Genomic DNA, 17,717 nt, shown 5'->3' with positions numbered 1-17,717 from the left:
CCGGCACGCAGGACCGCCCAGAGCCCGGCGCCGCCGCCGCGTTTATTTCCCTGCTGCGCCGCTCCCAGGGGAAGCCAGCCCCCCAAGTCCCGCCCCGGCCCCCGGCCCCCGGCCCGGCGGGCCTCTCCTCCCCGGAGCCTCAGTAGCCCGCGGGCTCCCCGCCTTTCCTAGAGTCCGAGGCGGCCGCCCAGCCGCCGGCTGTGCGCACGACGGCCTGGACGACGGCGATGTAGGTGGCCGTCTCCTCCGTGGTGTGGTGCCGGGTCTTCAGGGCCGCGACCACCGCCTGCGGGGCGAGGGGACGCGGCCTCAGGGGCGGGCGGGCCGCCCGCCTGGGCGTCACACACCCCGGGGCCGCGGCTGCCGGCCGAGGGGCCAGGAACGGCAGGCCGGAGCCCGCGGGGCCGACTGGGTCTCATCCGCGGGTGGCCCGGGCCTCTCTGGACCGGGGGCGAGGAGACCCGGGAGGTGGGGGTGAGGGCCAGCCGCCGCGGGCAGCGGGGAGCAGCCCTTGCCCGCTCTGCGGTGATCAGGAGCGGCAGGCCCGGGGGCCAACCGGGGCTCGGTCCCCCTCCCCCGCCCCCGCCCCCACCCCCACCGGGGCTCGGTCCCCCTCCCCGCCCCCACCCCCACCGGGGCTCGGTCCCCCCTCCCCCGCCCCCACCCCACCGGGGCTCGGTCCCCCGCCCCGCCCCCACCCCCACCGGGGCTCGGTCCCCCTCCCCCGCCCCCACCCCACCGGGGCTCGGTCCCCCTCCCCGCCCCCACCCCCACCGGGGCTCGGTCCCCCGCCCCGCCCCCACCCCCACCGGGGCTCGGTCCCCCTCCCCGCCCCCACCCCCACCGGGGCTCGGTCCCCCGCCCCCACGCCCACCGGGGCTCGGTCCCCCTCCCCCGCCCTCGCCACACCCCCACCGGGGCTCGGTCCCCCCTCCCCTGCCCCCATCCCCACCGGGGCTCGGTCCCCCGCCCCCACGCCCACCGGGGCTCGGTCCCCCTCCCCCGCCCTCGCCCCACCCCCACCGGGGCTCGGTCCCCCTCCCCCGCCCTCGCCACACCCCCACCGGAACCGGTCCCCGCCCCCGCCCCACCTGGTCGATGCCTTTCTCCAGCACGGTGGTGTTGGGCAGAAGCTGATTGTGAAGCCGGGGCTCCTCCACCGCCTGTTTGGCATCATAGCCGAACCACAGGCTGTTGATGATGGCCTGGGGGGTGTGGGGATGGGGTCAGCGTGGCCCAGTGGGCAAGGGGCTAGGCGCTCAGGTGGGGGGAGCACGTACCAGCGCCGTGGACGTGGTGATCTGGGTGCCCCCGGAGGCGCCCACCACCATGCGGACCTGGCCGTCCTCACCCACGATGATCACGGGGCACATGGACGAGAGTGGCTGTTTGCCTGCAGCCGGTGGGGGGGCGGGGGGACAGAGCAGCCGGTCAGAGGCCGCGGGGCCACCAGCCCGCCCTCCGCCCAGGCCCTGCGCCCCGCACCTGGAGCGATGAAGTTGGCTGGCGAGGGGGGCACCCCGAACTGGTTGATGATGTTGGGGGAGCTGAAGTCGTCCATCTCATCATTGAACAGGATCCCACTGACCCGTGACCGCACCTTGGAACCGAAGCTGCCAACCAACCGGCGGGGTCAGAGCGGGGCCGGCCCCCCCGCCCCGTGCCCACCAACACACGCTCCCCGGAAAGGAAAGGAGCTCTGCCAATGTGGAGCCCCCCCTGCTGGGACATGCGGGCAGCCCCTGGCCCCCCCGGCCGCCCAGCCGCCCTACTAGAGGTTGATGGTGCTGGTGGCTGACACCGCACTGCCATCCTCCGAGACCACCGACAGGTGTGCGGTGCCCCCGCCGTCCGGCGTGTAGAACTCAGGCTCGTAGTAGGAGGCCGGGTGCGTGGTGCTGTCGGAGATCCGGGCCCGGAGCTGGGCGGCGAAGAACTCGGAGGTCATGTTGCGGACCACCTGCCGAGACCCCAGAGCTGCCCTGAGGGGGTGAAGGAGGCGGGGAGGGGGCACAGGCTTGTGCGAGCGGTTCTCAGGAAGCCCCAGCCCGTGGCTCCGACCACAACCCTCCTACGGCTGAGCCTCACGTGGCCCGCCCGAACCCCCTCTCCCCAGCCTCTGTCTCTGTTGCTGCCCACCATCTCTGAGCGACCGTCTGCCCTCCGAACCCTGACTCTCGCTGCACCCACCCATTCATTCACTCATTCACGGAGCTTGTAAGTTCGTGTCCAGCACTGGGGGACCAGTAGGGAACAGATACGCCTGTCCCCACCCTCACAGCAGGGAAGACAAACACCTGTAGGGATGGCTGAAAGAGCCAGGTGAGGGAGGGGAGGGGGCGAGAGGGGTGGAAGAATGAGAGTGGTCAGGGAGGGCTTCTCGGAGGAGGTGATATCTGAAAAAAGCCACCTGACTGGTAATGCAAAGGCCCTGAGGCAGGCCTATGAGTGGCACGCAGACAGTGAAAGGAGTTAGGGAGAGAGGAGGTTGAAGACGCTGGCAGGGGCTGCTCCCACAGGTCCTTATGGCCCTAAAAGGCCTTTAACACCTCCTGCGCTTGGGGCGGAGAAGTGAACGACTGACGTGTGTTAACCTCTGGCAGCTGTGTGTGGGGGCGGAACACAGCTGGGAAGGGCTGTGACCTTCGCCGGGCAGGTGAACAGTGCAGAAGGGGCAGCCGGGGCACAGCGGGAACCCGGCTGGAATCGCAAACTTGCTGGATCCTGAAGATCCAGTTCCGGGTGTGTGATGGGTCACCCCTGACGTGTAGAGTTTACTGGCAAGGCAGGGCCCTGGAGGCCAAGCAGAGGCCGTGGGTTTTTGCAACACACACGGATTAAGTGACTAATCCAAGGGGAGAACATTAAGCTCGAATCTACTTCCAAGAGAGCAGCTGGACCGAGGGACTGCGACATCCTAGGAGACAACCGCCCTGGGCCTTAAAGTCCACACGCCAACAGCCCAGGCCAGGGGTCCGTTGAGGCTAAGAGACTGGAGGCCTCAAGATGCGGGCGGGACCCCCCGGGGAAAGGCCGACCCGGGCGTCTGAACTGGACAAGAAACAGGCAGAGCGGAGGGGAGCCGGAGGCGGGAGAGAGGAAGGAAACCGGCCGCAATGTCCACAACTTTACATGAGGAAGCTGAGAGGAGGAGGCGCTGGTGAAGAGGGTGGGATGCCGTGGAGGGGGCCGGAGGGGAGTGGAGGCCCAGTCAGGGCCTGGAGGGGGTGGAGGGGGGAAGGGCTACGGGGCGGCTGCAGGGCCCACCTCGCAGGGGGGACCCGAGTAGGGGATGAGGGCCCTGATGGGGATGGAGGCGGGGGTCCAGCCTGGAGCAGGGGGGCGCCTGGGGAGCGAGCGCGTTGGGCAGTGGGGATCTGGGCAGCGGGTTTGACCGAGAGCGCGTGTGGCCTGGGCCTCTGCCAGCCTGGATAGAACCTCATCATCAGCCCTGTGGGCTGGGGTGCCCCTGTGTTCCCCTCTCCCCCCACCTTGGCGCTGACCACTCCAGGGGCTTCCAGGCCAAGGACATGGCTCGTGCTGAGGCCCCGAAGCCGGAGTGTGGCAGAGGAGGCGCGCACTAAGGACCCCCCCAGCACCCCCACTCCCCCAGCGAGAGCGCCCTGGCCCAGAGGCCAGCACACGGGGTCAGCAGTCCACCTCAGCACCCAGCAGCCCCGAGGCCAAAGTTGGCGGTGCAAACAGAAATGAGGCGGAGTGGGGCTGAGCCCCTGCCGCCGTACCTCAGTCACGTTGACAAACTTGGGGTCCCCAAGCAGGGTCCTCTTGGCGTAGGCAAAGCGGAAGGCCTCCACGATGCGGTGGTAGGTCAGGCCCTTCTGCTCAGGCGTCTCCACGCTCGCCCGGGAGAAGTTGTACCCTGGTCGGGCAGATCCACAGTGACCCCAGCGGCCCCGGGTCCCCTCCGCCAGGACAGTGCGGTGCCCGGGAGGCCTCCCTGAGCCACTCGGCTCACCCTGAGAAGCGGAACGTTCACTGTCCAACGGCAGTGCCTACTTGGGAGGCAGGGGAAGGAAGCAAGGGTCCCTGCGTCTGGCACACACATCAGCCACAGGGCTACCCAGGTCCCGGGGTGGCCAATGACCGCCTAGATCTACCAGGTGTGCCCCCCGGCCCAGGCCGCCCAGCCCACGCCTGGGACACAGCTGACCTTTGAGGATGTTGATGATGAGGGCCAGCACGGGCCCGCTGAGCGGGGCGCTGGGCGCATAGAGCTGGGCGTCCCCGAGGCTGACGCTCAGCGGCTGCTCAATCAGCTCCGCCTGGTAGTGGTTCAGGTCCTCGGCCGTCACGATGCCCCCTACAATGGGGGACCCAGGGATGGGACACACTTCTGGGGGGCCATCAAGTGGGGAGCCCTGTCCACCGCCTCCCCCACCAACCCCCCTGACCGTGCCACCTTCCCGGGGCCAGGCCCAGGCCAGCATCCTCCACCTGCTGTGCCACTGGCCTCCGGGTCCGACATCTGTCCTCTCGGGGGGCCAGAGGTCCCCCCTCTCCCATCAGCCTCCTCCTCCTCTGACTAGTGGGTGGGTGGAGGGAGGCCCTTAATTCTCCAGGGAAATTGGCTCCAGACAGATGAAGTATTTGAAGTATTTATAGGCTAATTTCCGGCGTCAGTGGTAAAGGTCAACACGCTAAGCGCTAAGCGCCCTCCTCCCTGACACACACAGCTTGGGGAGGCGGGAGCAGAAAAGAGAGGCAACTGGGGCTCCTAAACCCACCAGAACCTGCCCACAAGTTCCCTGCAGGCAGCACCCCCCACACCCCTCTCAGCAAGCCCACCCTCCTTCCCTGTGATCCTCCTGGAGAATACAACCCCTCTCTCCAGGCCTCAGACTGCTCTCTGCCTGCAAAGTCCAACCTCACCTGTGGCTCAGGTGCCACCTCCTCCAGGAAGTCCTCTGGGGTTTGCACCTGCGTGCTTTCCCCAATCCTGGCTCCTGCCTACAACTGCATTCCTGCCCACCCCTCAATGCACCCAACCCTGCAGCCCCGGGCTTCCTGTCCTAGACTGCAGGAATTCCCTCCACTTTGACTTAACCAGGAGCTGTGGATCCGTGCGGCCCATCACCAGTTGCAGACACACTTGTGACCCTCCCCTGCCAGGCACTCCCTGAGGGCCCAGCGTCCAGGCAGGACCCAAGGACCCCAGGCTCAGCATTCCCATTGTGGAGCTTCCCGCCCCAGGCCCCCAGCACCGCCCACTCACCGGCCTCCTGGATGTCCTTGACAATCTGGGCTGTGAGGCTCCCGTTGTAGAAGGCTCGGGCGCCCTCCGAGGCCAGCGTCTCCAAGGTGTCGGCCAGCCGGGGCATGGTCACCTGGTCCCCCTCCCGCAGCACCTTCCCGTCACGGCAGAACACCTCGCTGGGATGGCAGGGGTGGGGCTCTCATGAGGCAGGCATGGGGGCGGGCTCAGGCATCCAGCCCCCACCCCCACAGGAGACCAAAGGATGGGGTGCCCCTGCCCACGATGTCCGGCCCAGCTGGGGCCCGGACCCGCCCCCCCCAGGCTCAGGCGGTCAGGGCTCTGGTCCCTGGGTGGGCGCCGACGCCGGGAATCACCACCCGCTTGTGCCCGCGGCGGGGATGCAGGTGTACCACAGCGCGGGGTGCTGCTCCACAGTCTCCCGCACCCTCTCCAGGGCTCCCGCCAAGGCCTTCCCCACTGGGAAGCCCTGGCGGGCCAGCTCGATACTGGGCTGGAAGAGACGTGCCCAGGGAAGCCGCCCGTGCCGCTGGTGCGCCAGCTCGTAGCCGCGGAGCTCGCCTGGAACTGCCACCGACAGCCCGCCTGCAAGAGGAGAGGCACCCGGCTGGTGGTCTGCACGGGACGGTCCAGGCACGTCCCTGGTGGGACCCAGAGGCTCAGGAAGGAAATGCATGCTTGCGGTTGTGCCTGGTAAAGGGTAAAGAATCCGCCTGCAGGGCAGGAGACCTGGGTTCAATCCCTGGGTTGGGAAGACCCACCCAGAGGAGGAAATGGCAACCCACCCCAGTACTCTTGCCTGGAGAATCCCATGGACAGAGGAGCCTGGAGGGCTACAGTCCATGGGGTCACAAAGAGTCAGACACGACTGAGTGACTGACACACTTGACCTGGCAGGCAGGCATGCGACTCTGCTCTGGGTGTCTGCTGGGGGCACGGGGGTCCCGCTGTCCCCCAGGCCTACACGTCTGTCTCCGCAGGGGCCCCGTGTCTGAAAACCTGGTCCAGGCTCACAGCTGCGCAGCAAGAGCGTACGGAAGCTGGACCTCACCACCTCTCTCGGTCTGAGCCTCCCGGGTCACGAGCCCCTTCACCTTGTACTATTGATTCAAGGGTTCCACCAGAACCCACCAAGGCCCCCAGTTCAAGCCCCAGAGCACCCTCAAGGCTGAGCTGGTGCCAAAGCAAGAGCCTCTCTTCCTGTCTGCCACTGTCCCAGACCCCTGCACCGTGCCCTCTCCGGGTGTGTTTCCCCATCTGACCATGAGGGGTTTTGTTTCCCAGCCCCATCCTTTGAGAAGCCAGGATGCCACTGGAGACAGAGCCCCGGACCCCAGCTCCCCGCCAGGCCCCACCGCCCGCCGGCGTGCCCTAGGGCCCGGCCCTGACACACAGCCTCAGCACAGGCCGGCTCACAGGCCCTTCCTGCTTTCACCCGAGATGCGGGGCAGGGCAGGGCAGGGGGCGCCCATTTCGGCCACTCCCAGGCTCTCGAGCGGCCTCTCCCATCCAGAAGTCAGGCACAAGGTTCCAAGAACCGGGTTGTTACCACATCACCTCCCGGAAGGTCTGACAGCCAGCACACATCCTTCCCCTTCTGCACATGCGGGCCTGACCTCAGGCCAGTGAGGCTCTGGGCCGCCCGCTCACCAGGGAGCCGGGCCCCTTTCTCATCTCGCCTGGCCCGTCCCTGTCTCCCCGGGCTGCTTCTGCATCTCCCAGCATTGCCTCCATCTGCCCTCCCGCACACCAGGCTGCCTACTCCAGGGTGTGTGCGGATGAGGTCGTGTCCGACCCCTGGGGCCCCATGGACTGCAGCCCGCCGCCAGGCTCCTCCATCCGTGGGATTCTCCAGGCAAGAACACTGGAGTGGGTTGCCATTTTCTCCTCCAAGGGATCTTCCCTGCCGGGAGCCAACACACGAGACCCTACCCATGACAAGGTCATGAGGGAGAAAACCTGACGGGCAAGGCGGATCAGGTTTTCAGGGGTTTTGAAACGGCCAGCTCACGAGATCCCACCCATGACAAGGTCACGAGGAGACAGCCTGACAGGCAAGGCAGATCAGGTTTTCAGGGATTTCGAAAAGCCGCCCCCGGCGCTCACCTTAAAGATGATATATGTCTTTCTGATGCCTGCCTCAATAGACTACTCCCTAGTTTCTGTGACACAGGCAGAAGGCCTTCCCCGATCTCTTCCCAAATAAGAATCAATTTAGAACTTTAATCAATAAGTTTCCAAGGTGGTGGTATTTTATGAGATTATCCAGGGTGAAAGGAGGGTTTTAATTTAAACTCCTTTGCTGGTAGTTTGTTAGTCAAATACATTTATGCCCTTCGTACTAATATGCATGATTGCTTATAATATCCTAATCATAGAATAGCATAAAGAACCTGATTATATAAAAGCCCTAATAGATATAGAGCCTTTTTAAGGGGTAAAGGAGTCCTATTAGAAAACATAAGAAAAATTATTCTATAGGTGGTTATTGGGATGTGATTTGCTTGCTGTGTTTTGCTTGCTGTGTTTTTGCCTTTAATGTGCTAAGGTTGTGTTATAGAAACCATTGTTAATATAGTTAAAGATCTAGGGAAATAAGAACTTAGCCCTAGTGTGCTAACAACGAGATGGTTGTTAGTTGTCAGCCAGGAGTGCTAGGCAGAGGCTGCCTCACCAAAGTCGCAGAGTCAGTCTGGGGTAAACTTCTTAGATAAACGCAAGTGACAACTTCTGCAGAAGGATTAATTTTTGTGTTAACAAGGTTATACTTCTACTCTGTACTGTTGCCCTATGAGACTGCTACCTTTCAGTTAAGGTCACCATAGAAACAGAAAATAGGTTTACATTCACCTGACCTGCATAAAATGTTAATAGGCCCCAAGACCAGAAGATAATAGACAAGACCCTCATAAACAAAGAAGTATGCAGAAAACACCCTGGTTTCGTGAAGAACAAGCTGACATCATGTTAAACTATCTTCCCCTCAGAAATGTACTTACTTAGGGTATAAAAGCCACGGTGAAAAATAAAGCATGGCCAGACCCTGCAAACACCCCCGTCTGGTCACTCTCTCTCTCTCTCTCTCCCCCTCACAGACTTGGCCCTATCAAGGCTGGTCTCACGTGTCTTCTCTCGCCGACGCCGTTCATCGTAAGGGTACCCCCTGGATCCTGCCGAGGCTGGACCCCGGCACTTCCCGACCCCGGGATCGAACCCAGGTCTCTCGCACCTCCGGCCATGGCAGGCAGATTCTTTACCACTGAGCCCCTGTTACGTGGTGACAGCCCCCAGGCTGAACTCTCGAGGCTGTTCCCCTGATGGCCAGATCAAAAAAGGCACCTCAAGGGGGACCCATCGGCAGCCTTGCCAGTCCCCGTAAGGGCCACTCTGTCCTCCCCGGGACCCCTGGCTGTGTGACACAGCAGACCCGTCAGCAGATCCACGGCTCCAGCCTCCGGCTGTGCTCAGCACCAGCCCTCAGCCTCCCTGCCCATCACGGGACTTCCTGACGAGCCACCTGACCGGCAGCCCGAGGGGTCCCGTCGGAAAACAGCCAGGTCCACCCCAGCGCCCTCTGACGCAGGGAACACCCGTCCCTCCTTCAGACACAAGGCCGGGTCTTCACGATGACCCGCCAGGAGGTCCAGCACGACCTGACCCTGCGTCCTCCTCCTTCCCCTGGACGCCCACCCCCGGCCCCAGCCTCCGGGTCTTTGCACCTGGTAAACCCCCGTGCCCTCTCGGCCTGCCCGTGTCCGCTTTCCCGGCCACGCGGTGACATGGGGCACACCCGTGCTCATGTTCCCTCTGCTCCTCCTGGACTCTGCCCCTCACCTGGTACCTTTGTTTCAGGTGACAAACGCCCCAATGCCCGACAAGCCCGGGTCAAACACAGGAATATCAAGAATGCAAGATGCCAAGTCTGTAAGACGTTTGCAGTGTCACACCCTGAATGACTTCATTGCTACACCCGGTGAGCTGCCCAGCGGGTGAAAATTCAAAGACTGACTACACACTGGAGAGAAAGAGAATCCCAAAAGGGCCGCTCCCAGAGGCCCCCGCGGTCCCCCGGGGGCAGAGCCTGCAGGAGGGGGTCAGACCAACTCGGGCCTTTAATCTGCATCCCTCCTCCCTCCAGCCTCTCCTGCAGTCCACCGGGGTCCTTGCAGGGCATCCCCTGGGGCTGAAGGGCAGGTGAGAAGAGAGACCCCGCCCCATCCTCTAGCCGGCCAACCCCACAGGTGAACAAACAGACGAACGATGAATGACTTGGATGCTCTTTAAAAACACAACAGGTGCGTTCACACTCAGCTTTCCCACCATCCAGCGGGGTGACCGTGTGTGTGTGTGTGTGCGCTCATGTGTCTGACCCTGTGACCCCGTGGTCTGCAGCCCCCAGGCTCCCCCGTCCCTGGGATTCTCCAGGCAAGCAGACAGGAGTGGGTTGCCAGGCCCCTCTCCCGGGGGCCTGCCCAGCCCAGGGCTTGAACCTGGGTCTCCCACACTGTGGGCGGGTTCTTTGCCGCTGAGCCACCTGGGAAGCGGTGTGTGGCCTTGCTCAGTCTACACGGCCCCCCTGGGCGGGCCTCAGCGCCCCCGAGATGAGACGGGGGCCCGCACAGAGCTCTCCTGGCACGTGTGGGTCAAGGGAGGGCCGAGGGGCTCGCCGTGGACTGAGCCGAGCGCCGGCCCCGGATACACGCAAGCTGACGTAACAGGCATCATTCCGTTTCTCTAGCTCCCTGTGGCCCCGGAGGGGCCTGAGCGGAAACGCCCTTCACTCTGTGATGATGGGCTTGATCCTCCATGGTGGGGGTGCTGTGGGCCCCCGGAAAGGGTGGGAGGGCCACCCCCGGCCCCGCAGACATCTCGTCCTGGCCCCGCATCCGCCCTGAGCCCGCTCTCACCTTCCTCCGACTGCTCCGAGCTGTTGAACATGCCGGCGGTGGCCAGCCGCGGGGCCACCTCGCGGGCGTTGATGACTTCAGCCTTCCCTGGAAGGAGAGGGCGGCTGGGCAGGCTGCACGGCCCCGGCCCCTCCCCGCCCGGGAGCCTGCCCCACCGGGCACTCACGCGTGGTGCTGTTGTAGATGGTGAGGAACAGGCCGCCCCCGATGCCCATGCTGTGGGCATTCAGGAGCCCCATGCACAGCAGGGCCGCGATAGCTGCGTCCACCGCCGAGCCGCCGTCCAGCAGCGCGTCCCTGCCAGCGGCACAGTGGGGGTGAGCGGCTCGGAGGGGCGCACCCCGCCGCCCCAGGGAGGACCGAGAGGGGCCCACGGGTTTCATTTTTTAACGCAAAAAATTTGCTGTATTTGAAAACCAACAGGCTTTTCACGCCGATAGATGGACTTGACTTTGATAATTGGAAAAGAATGAAACCTTGTTCCTTTTTTCATTAATAACATTTTTCCCGTGTAAGTGAGAACTGACTTTTGTATACGTGGGTTGTGGGCCTACAGAGAGCAGCAGCAGAATTTCTTTGAAGAGGCAGACACCCTTGAACTGAGAAAGGGGCCCAGCCGATCAGCGGGAGACCCCCACACCCTGCCCTCAGCTCCAGGGTCCCCTTCACCCCTGACCAGAAGGCTGCTGGGAAGGTCCACGGACGGGACAAGCAGCTCCACACGCATGAACACCGCTCGCCCAGGCAGCCCGATGACCGGGGCCGGCGGGGTCGGGGATTGAGCCCCAGAGGGGCGAGGGTGATGCCTCGGGGCGTGACAGGGGCGGTCCCCCGGGCCCAGGGCCCCACTCACCTGCCAATCTCTGAGCAGCGCTTGGCGTCCGCAGCCACGGCAGCCCTGGGGTACACGTGGCCGTGCGGCTTGGAGGTCTCGGGCAGCCAGATGCAGAGCCCAATGATCAGGAGGACCAAGACCACGGCCGCCAAGGCCAGCAGCAGGGACCGCTTCTTCATGCTCTGTGGCGTGAGGCGCGGGGGTGGCAGGTCAGGGGACCGACCACTGACCGGGCCTGGCATAGCCTCGCCCCCCGGGGCATGGCACACAGCCTGGCCTCAGAAGGACAAACCTGGGCCTCCTCCTGGCCCCTGGACGCATGGGCCCCCCAGCCTCCCCGTCTTTGCTCAGGCCACGCTGTCTCTCAGCAGCTCCTGGCCCATCTCTGCCCCCTAAATCCTCCTGCTCAGCCTCGGGGCCCCCCTCCGGCCAGGACCCTTCCTGGGAAGGGAGCTTCCCGGACCTGCCTGGCCCCTCACGGTGGCCTTCAGGTCAGTCCGGGAGGAATAGGAGGCCTGGCCTGACTCCTTCCCGACGCTGTCCTTGGGGCCCCAGGTGATCTGCCGCAGAGCGTGGGGCCCAGCTTCCGGTGTGCTCAAAGTGAGGGGGGGCACCCAGGTCTCCCGACATCATCGACTCAGCCAGGCCACCGCAGGACCGGAGCCTACCTTCCTCAGTGGGTGGGCGGCCCGAGCCTCCCAGGGAGGGGGCCGCAGAGACGGTGTGGGCTGGACGGGCTGCAGAAATGGCTGGGGCCGCCTTCACGCTCCGTGGGAGCCCGTGACCACAGAACCTGCTCCAGGGAGACTTCGTGAGCACGCAGCCTGCTCGTCCTCCTGCAAATGGAGAGGATGTCTCTGAAGCCTGCGGGGAGCGATATGAGGAGTCTCTGTGTCTGCAAGAGGAAGCTGTCAGCTGCTCCCCTGTTCCTGTGAATTCCGCCCCCGAGGGCCTTTCTCCCAGGCACGTGTGTGTGTGTGTGTGTGTGTGTGTGTGTGTGTGTCTCTCACAGGGAGCTGGCCTGTGACCAACGGGTGAGGGCCACTGAGTCGGCCTCAGAGGCTCCGGGGCCGGCCTGCCCCGTCTCACCTGCTTGGGGTCTTGGGAAAGTCACTGGCCGTCTGTCCAGTGCAGTGAGAGATGAAGTGGGTTGGAAAGTGTGAACATGTAAGCTGCTCAGTCGTGTCTGACTCTGCAACCCCATGACTGCAGCCCGCCAGGCTCCTCTGTCCATGGGGTTCTCCAGGTCAGAATACTTTGGAGCGGGTTGCCATTTCCCTCCTCCAGGAGGTCTTCTGCACCCAGGGATGAGCCCTGCGCTCGGGCACCGCAGGCAGATTCTATGCCCTCTGAGCTGGGTGTGAAGCATCAGCTAAGTACTGGCTTCGCTAGGGGGACGCTGCAGGCCCGTGGGCGGGAGGGGAGCCGGCCGGCCTCGCCTCACCCCAACACCGTGGCTGCTTTGGTGACTTCCTGCCAGGCTGGACAGGGAGGGGCAGCCGTTAACCGTGGGGTCCCAGTGGAAGGACGGCAGGCGGGGGGTGTGTGACCCAACGGGCATCAGAGGGGGAAGGCCTCCTCTCCCAGGCTCAGTTCCCCCCCGAAGGGTGATGTTCTGCCGGAAAACCCCGGACCGGGACCCCTCTGCCTCACCCCATCCCTACTCAGAGGCACCTGCCTTGGGACGGTTCCGTGCCCTTTGCCGGGCCAGAGAGCCCGCAGGCCATGTCCTGGGCCCCAGGCCTGTTCACTGGGTCCGGCCACGCTGGGCACTGCAAGGGCATGCTGGCATTTCTCCTGGGCTTGGGACCCTCAGCTGAGACCCTCGTCCTACTCTGCATCCTCTCCCCACCCAGGCCCCTGGGAGAAGCTCGCCAAGGCCTCCTGAGGTCCACGCTCCGGCCTCCGCTCCATCCAGCTTTCCGCCCAAGGGCCCAAGTGGGCTCCCCAGAGGTCCGGGGGTACCCTGCGAGGTTCAGCCTGCCGGGGTGGGGAGCGGCAGGCCAGCGGTAGGCCGCACAGACCAGCGCCCTCCCCCTCTCCTCCCAGGCCCAGCCCAGCCCCCCACAGGAAGCCCGGAGGAAGACGCCCTGCTGGGGACTAGCTTCTGTCTCCCATCCCCGCCCCCACATCTCTGGACTGGCCAGAACCGCATCCAAGCCTCCCCCCCAAACCCCGCCCGCCCCCCACCACTGGGCTGGCTCTCACCCAAATCAGTGTCAGGAGGGGAAACTGAGGTCAGAGAAGGGGCGCTGGGCCCCCAGCAGCGGCCGGGCTCCCCCTGACCCCGTCAGCTTACCCGAGGCCTGGGGGCCGCGGCGGCGCTCAGTACCCCCCTACTTCTCAAGAGAGGATGGTGGGCTGGAGCGCTGGCCGGGGCGGGGGAGGCCGGCTTGTCTGCCTGGGAACCTCTCTCCGGGCACAGCCGGGCTCCCCACCCCAGGAGCCGCCCGGAGCCGCGCCTGCGGGCCCTGCAGAGCTCCTCAGGGGACCCAGAGCCCAGAATGAAGGTCGTCTCTGGGACGGATTGAGCCGGAACCATTGTCAAAAGCCTCTCTGATCCTTACCAGCCAGTTTCCTGACCCCCAGTGACGCAAAAATGCCCACCCGGTCCTCACCCTATAGCGCCCTAACTAATCACCTAATGCCACCCTTCCAGCAGGAGTTTTCTTTGTCTCAAGGCTATAAAAATTTTCTACTAACCCATGGAAAGCATCAGTTCTCCCTAGGCTGTCAGAAGGTCACATGCCCCCTCTCCCCACCAGGATAAAGCTATCAGAGATTCACAGTCTCTCAATCGAAACTCCAAGATAAGAATAGCAGCACAATTAAGGGAGGAGCCTGGACCCTGCATGGATCACAGATTTCTCCTCCCTGGCACAGAAAAGGCTCCTTGGAGGCCAAAGGGGAGTCAGGTCAAGGGATGCTCTACCCGTAGCCCTTTGCGGTAGAATCCCTTTTGGTGAAGAGATGCGTGTACACACATGGCGGATCCTGAGACACGCATAGGTGGCGAATCATAACGAGTGGCTGGAGGGAAACTGAAAGAAACGCCCCATAAAGTGGTTGAAACTGCCACGTGGATGCAACTCAGGGCCTCGCCGTCCGAGTCCGCCGTGTGTCTGTCCACACATGCTGCACTCTCTTCCTAATAACCACTTTACTTGCTTCACTGCTTTCCGTCTTGGTGGAAATTCTTCCAGCAAAGCCGAAGGGCCAGGGCTCTTGTCACTGACCACTGGTCTAGTGGCTGGGATCTGGTGGTCTCAGCACTGCAAACAGGCCCCGCCTCTGCTTGGGAACCCAGGTCCTGCTCCATGCTGCTGCAGGCCGAGGCCGCCGGAGACCAGGCCTGGTGCACTCCTAGCAGTCTCACTACTGCAGGGCAGGAGACCCAAGTTCAACCCCTGGGTCAGGAAGATCCCCTGGAGGAGGGCATGGCAACCCACACAGTACTCTTGCCTGGAGAATCCCCATGGACAGAGGCGCCTGGCGGGCTACAGTCCACGGGGTCACAGAGAGTTGCGACTAACACTTTCACTATCTCTGCTGTTTATTCTCAAAAAACTCACTCCTTTCTGAAATACTCTGTGTCTGGAAATGCTTTCCCAAGCCGCACTCAGACTGCCATGACAGGGGGCACTTTGAATCCCCGTGGAGAGTGGGCAGTCCCCAAAGACAGCACATGGCAGGCAGGGCGGCCAGAGGCTGTGTCCCATCATGTCTGGCCCGGTCCCGACCTGTAACGGCAGCCAGGATGCCGAGGGACTCCACCCATCACCAGGCGGCTAAAGTTCACGCCGCCCTGGGAGGGCCCTGGAGGGGGCAGGTGCTGTCAGCGATGACCCCTGGATGGTGGCAGCAGGTGAGGGGTGTGGCCCCAACGGGGAAGGAGCGGTGCATAGACAGAGGCCAGGCACTCCTTGTCCCAGAGGATGGTGTTTGGGTGGGTCTCCCGCCAGCCCGCCCTGTCCTGGTTCAGAGTGTCTGAAATCCAGGCCCAGAGATGGCTCCTGAGGCCGTGCAGCGGGGCCGGGGTGGCACCAGCAGCGGGGAAGAACCCAGACTGCGAGGCAGAACCCAGACTGCGAGGCTCACCACACCCCGCAGCTGGGCGGAAAGGGCACCCCTCCCTCCTGCTTCACACCTAGAAGCTTCCACCATCTGTCCAATAACGGTAGCGCCCCAGGCCCGAGGAAGCAGCTGCCCAGCCTGGAAAGGCAGGGCCCAGAGGGCCAGAGCGGGTCCAAGGCCGCACAGATCAGCAGGGCACACACACACCTGGCTGCCCCGTACCTGCCCCAAGGGCTGCATGTCCCAGACACCAGGGAGTGGAGTCGGGAGCAGCTCCAGAGCCACCCCAGGGGACTTGGACCTTGCACACCTCTCTCTGGCCTTTGTCTGCCAAGGGCAAGGATCAGCCGCTCTCCGAGGCAGGCCTCCCTTGCCTGCTGCCGAGCTCACTGTATATAGGCTGCCCCGAAGCCCCCAGCCCCCCACCTGCACTATCTAATCCTCAAAAAGCTCACAAGGCCGCGCCACCTGATAGAAGGAGACGGGGCGGCCGCCCCTGGGGCCACACAGCCGGAACATACCGCTGCCCTTGGGCGGGCTCCGCGTGGGACCCGGTCAGTGCGCTCCCGTGCACTCTCCACCACGACCCCGGGCTGGGGGTGCCCCAACCGCTCTTTCCCTGGACATCATCCCGCACCCTGCAGACCAGGGTGACTGAGAAGACGGGCTGGGGCAGGAGCCAGGGACCGAGGCTCAAGACCCGTCCCCGAGGGCTGGACGCCGGCCAGCAACACCGGGGCACTGGGTCCTGCCTGAGCCGCCGCATGACTGGACCGTCGGCAGGGAGGCTTCTGCGGTGGGAAGCCGCAGGGCTCTGCCCACCTCCCTGAGCTTGCTCAATGATTTCCTCCCTGCCTGGGGCAGCAGGAAGGTCAGAAAAAGGCCTGAGTGGACAGAGGAGGACTGGGACCCACAGGTGACCCCAGCAGGAAAACGCTGGGCTGGGCTGGGCTGGAGGAGCTGCCACGGGGCCCAGGAGAAGCCGAGCAGTGGCTGCAGGTTCTCGGGAAGGACGAGAGCGTCTCACAGGCCGAGTCAACAGAGGCAAGACGTTCAGAACAACAAAGCCCATCCTCCCAGGTCAGCTGTGTCCCACTCAGCCCCAGCTGGCCCCCACCCCGCCGCAGGGGGGGAGCCTGGGGGGCAGGAGGTCTCCTCCAGACCCCGGGGTTCCTGTGCTAGGCACATAAGGTGGTGAGCTCCCTGCCCCTAGGAGTATGCAAGTCTCACACATCCAGAGATACCAAGTCTGCCATGCACCACCTGCTCCTAATGGGTGCGCGCGCATGCACGCGCACACACAGCCCCATGAGGAATCTGGGCTGAGCGAACAGGTTCCAGGACACACAGAAAGAGTGTGAAGAGAGGAGGCGCGCCGACAGCCTGGCGTTTCTCTGCTAATCCTCCAGCCCAAGCCAGAGGGGTGAGGCTGGGCAGAGCCGTTCACAGGCCGGCCGGAAGCCGAGGCTCAGTCCGGGGTGACTTGGGTCCTCAGGGACGTGGATGGGCAGGTAGGCACCCCGGCGCCCCACTTACCACCTGGCGGGCAGTGAAGAGTTGCGTCCTCCGGGGCCGAGAGCACAGCCCTGGGCAGGAAGCTCAGCACCACACCCGGACCGGAGCTGGGGTCCGTGCCCCGCGCTGCCCACCCTGGTGGAACAGGGCCGAGAATTAGAAACGGCTCCTTCCCCCGAGACCCGATGATCCCACTCTTGGCCGGAAGCCTGTCCAAGCGGCCGTGCGAGGACCACCAGGGGGTGGGCGGCCCCTGGAGCTGCGTAGTCAGCCCCCCTGCACCACCGGCCTGCCCCCCGCCCCCCAGAGCCCAAGGGGGGCAGATGTGGTCTGAGGGCATGGCGCCCAGCCCCCAGCACCGCCTGCCTCCACTCCAGACCCCCCCAGTGACCCCACCACGAGCCCAGGCTGCCCCACCCTTCCGGGCCTCAGTTTCTTCATACTGGGCCCCCCTCCCTCTCCATCTGAGAAGCCCACTCCCCCGGCCTTCTCCACCCACCCCACACCCATGGCCAAGTCAGCCGGGAAGCCTGGTCAGGCGGCCTCAGACCACTTACCGGACAACAAACAAGAGGCTCCCAGGCCAGACCCGGTCCGGCCAAGGGCCTAAGGCCCTGCCCGTCTGTGCGACCCCTCTGCGGGATCCGGCCTCACCAACCCCCATTACCCTGAAGGGCAGCCCACTCCCATTACACAGGTGCACAAACTGAGGCTCAGAGAGGACGAGCGACCCGTTCAGAGCAGAGACGGGACAGAATGGAGCTGGGGCTGGGACCCAGTGCCTCAGAAGCCCCCGAAAAGGCCCCAGGTCTGGGCTGCCCTCTCCCATGCCCCCCGGCAGCTCAGAGAGGGCGAGTGGCGGCCTTGGGGTCACACAGCACGGGGCGCAGTGGGCCCCCAGCCCTGCCCCGGCTCACCTGGCTGCAAGGCTGGTCCTCTGTCTGCTCCAACACTAGGCACGGAGCTCAGTCCCGTGCCGGCTCCTCCCCTCCTCCCCCCCCCACCCCCGCCGGCCGGAGTGGGGGAGGCTTTAAAGGCACAGGCACCCTTCCAGGTGGGGGAAGGAGAAGCCCTGGGTCCGGCCCCGGGGGGCCATGTGACCGGGACAGCGGCCAGCCTCTTCCAGCTCGGTGGATCCCCAGCCGGGAGTAAA

At 64.5% G+C, this 17,717-nt stretch overlaps 1 protein-coding gene across 1 annotated transcript; it reads right to left on the bottom strand.

Moving 5' to 3' along the window:
- Positions 1–11: 11 nt before the first annotated feature.
- GGT1 (gamma-glutamyltransferase 1) lies at positions 12–17,549 on the bottom strand. The gene is made up of 14 exons (XM_065905034.1): positions 17,482–17,549; positions 16,586–16,699; positions 10,994–11,811; positions 10,307–10,437; positions 10,141–10,227; positions 5,626–5,818; positions 5,234–5,391; positions 4,172–4,321; positions 3,744–3,880; positions 1,773–1,960; positions 1,486–1,613; positions 1,281–1,393; positions 1,092–1,205; positions 12–286 (listed from the first exon to the last, which is right to left on the bottom strand). Exons 3-14 carry the CDS (start codon positions 11,215–11,217, stop codon positions 140–142), a joined length of 1,770 nt encoding a protein of 589 aa, XP_065761106.1. The 5' UTR covers positions 11,218–11,811; positions 16,586–16,699; positions 17,482–17,549; the 3' UTR covers positions 12–139.
- Positions 17,550–17,717: the final 168 nt, after the last annotated feature.

This window comes from Muntiacus reevesi, chromosome 13 (genome assembly GCF_963930625.1).
Source record: "Muntiacus reevesi chromosome 13, mMunRee1.1, whole genome shotgun sequence".
Taxonomy (NCBI): Eukaryota; Metazoa; Chordata; class Mammalia; order Artiodactyla; family Cervidae; genus Muntiacus; species Muntiacus reevesi.
This window is presented reverse-complemented; position numbering and strand designations above follow the sequence as displayed.

What these genes read in the sequence shown, in the direction of transcription:
- GGT1 (XM_065905034.1), bottom strand. Translation starts at nt 11,217, where the DNA reads ATGCCAGGCCCGGTCAGTGGTCGGTCCCCTGACCTGCCACCCCCGCGC. An exon ending in ACCAGCACCATCAACCTCTA is followed by an intron (nt 1,614 to 1,772) that starts GTAGGGCGGCTG and finishes GTTGGTTGGCAG; the next exon opens with CTTCGGTTCCAAGGTGCGGT. An exon ending in AGCCAACTTCATCGCTCCAG is followed by an intron (nt 1,394 to 1,485) that starts GTGCGGGGCGCA and finishes CACCGGCTGCAG; the next exon opens with GCAAACAGCCACTCTCGTCC.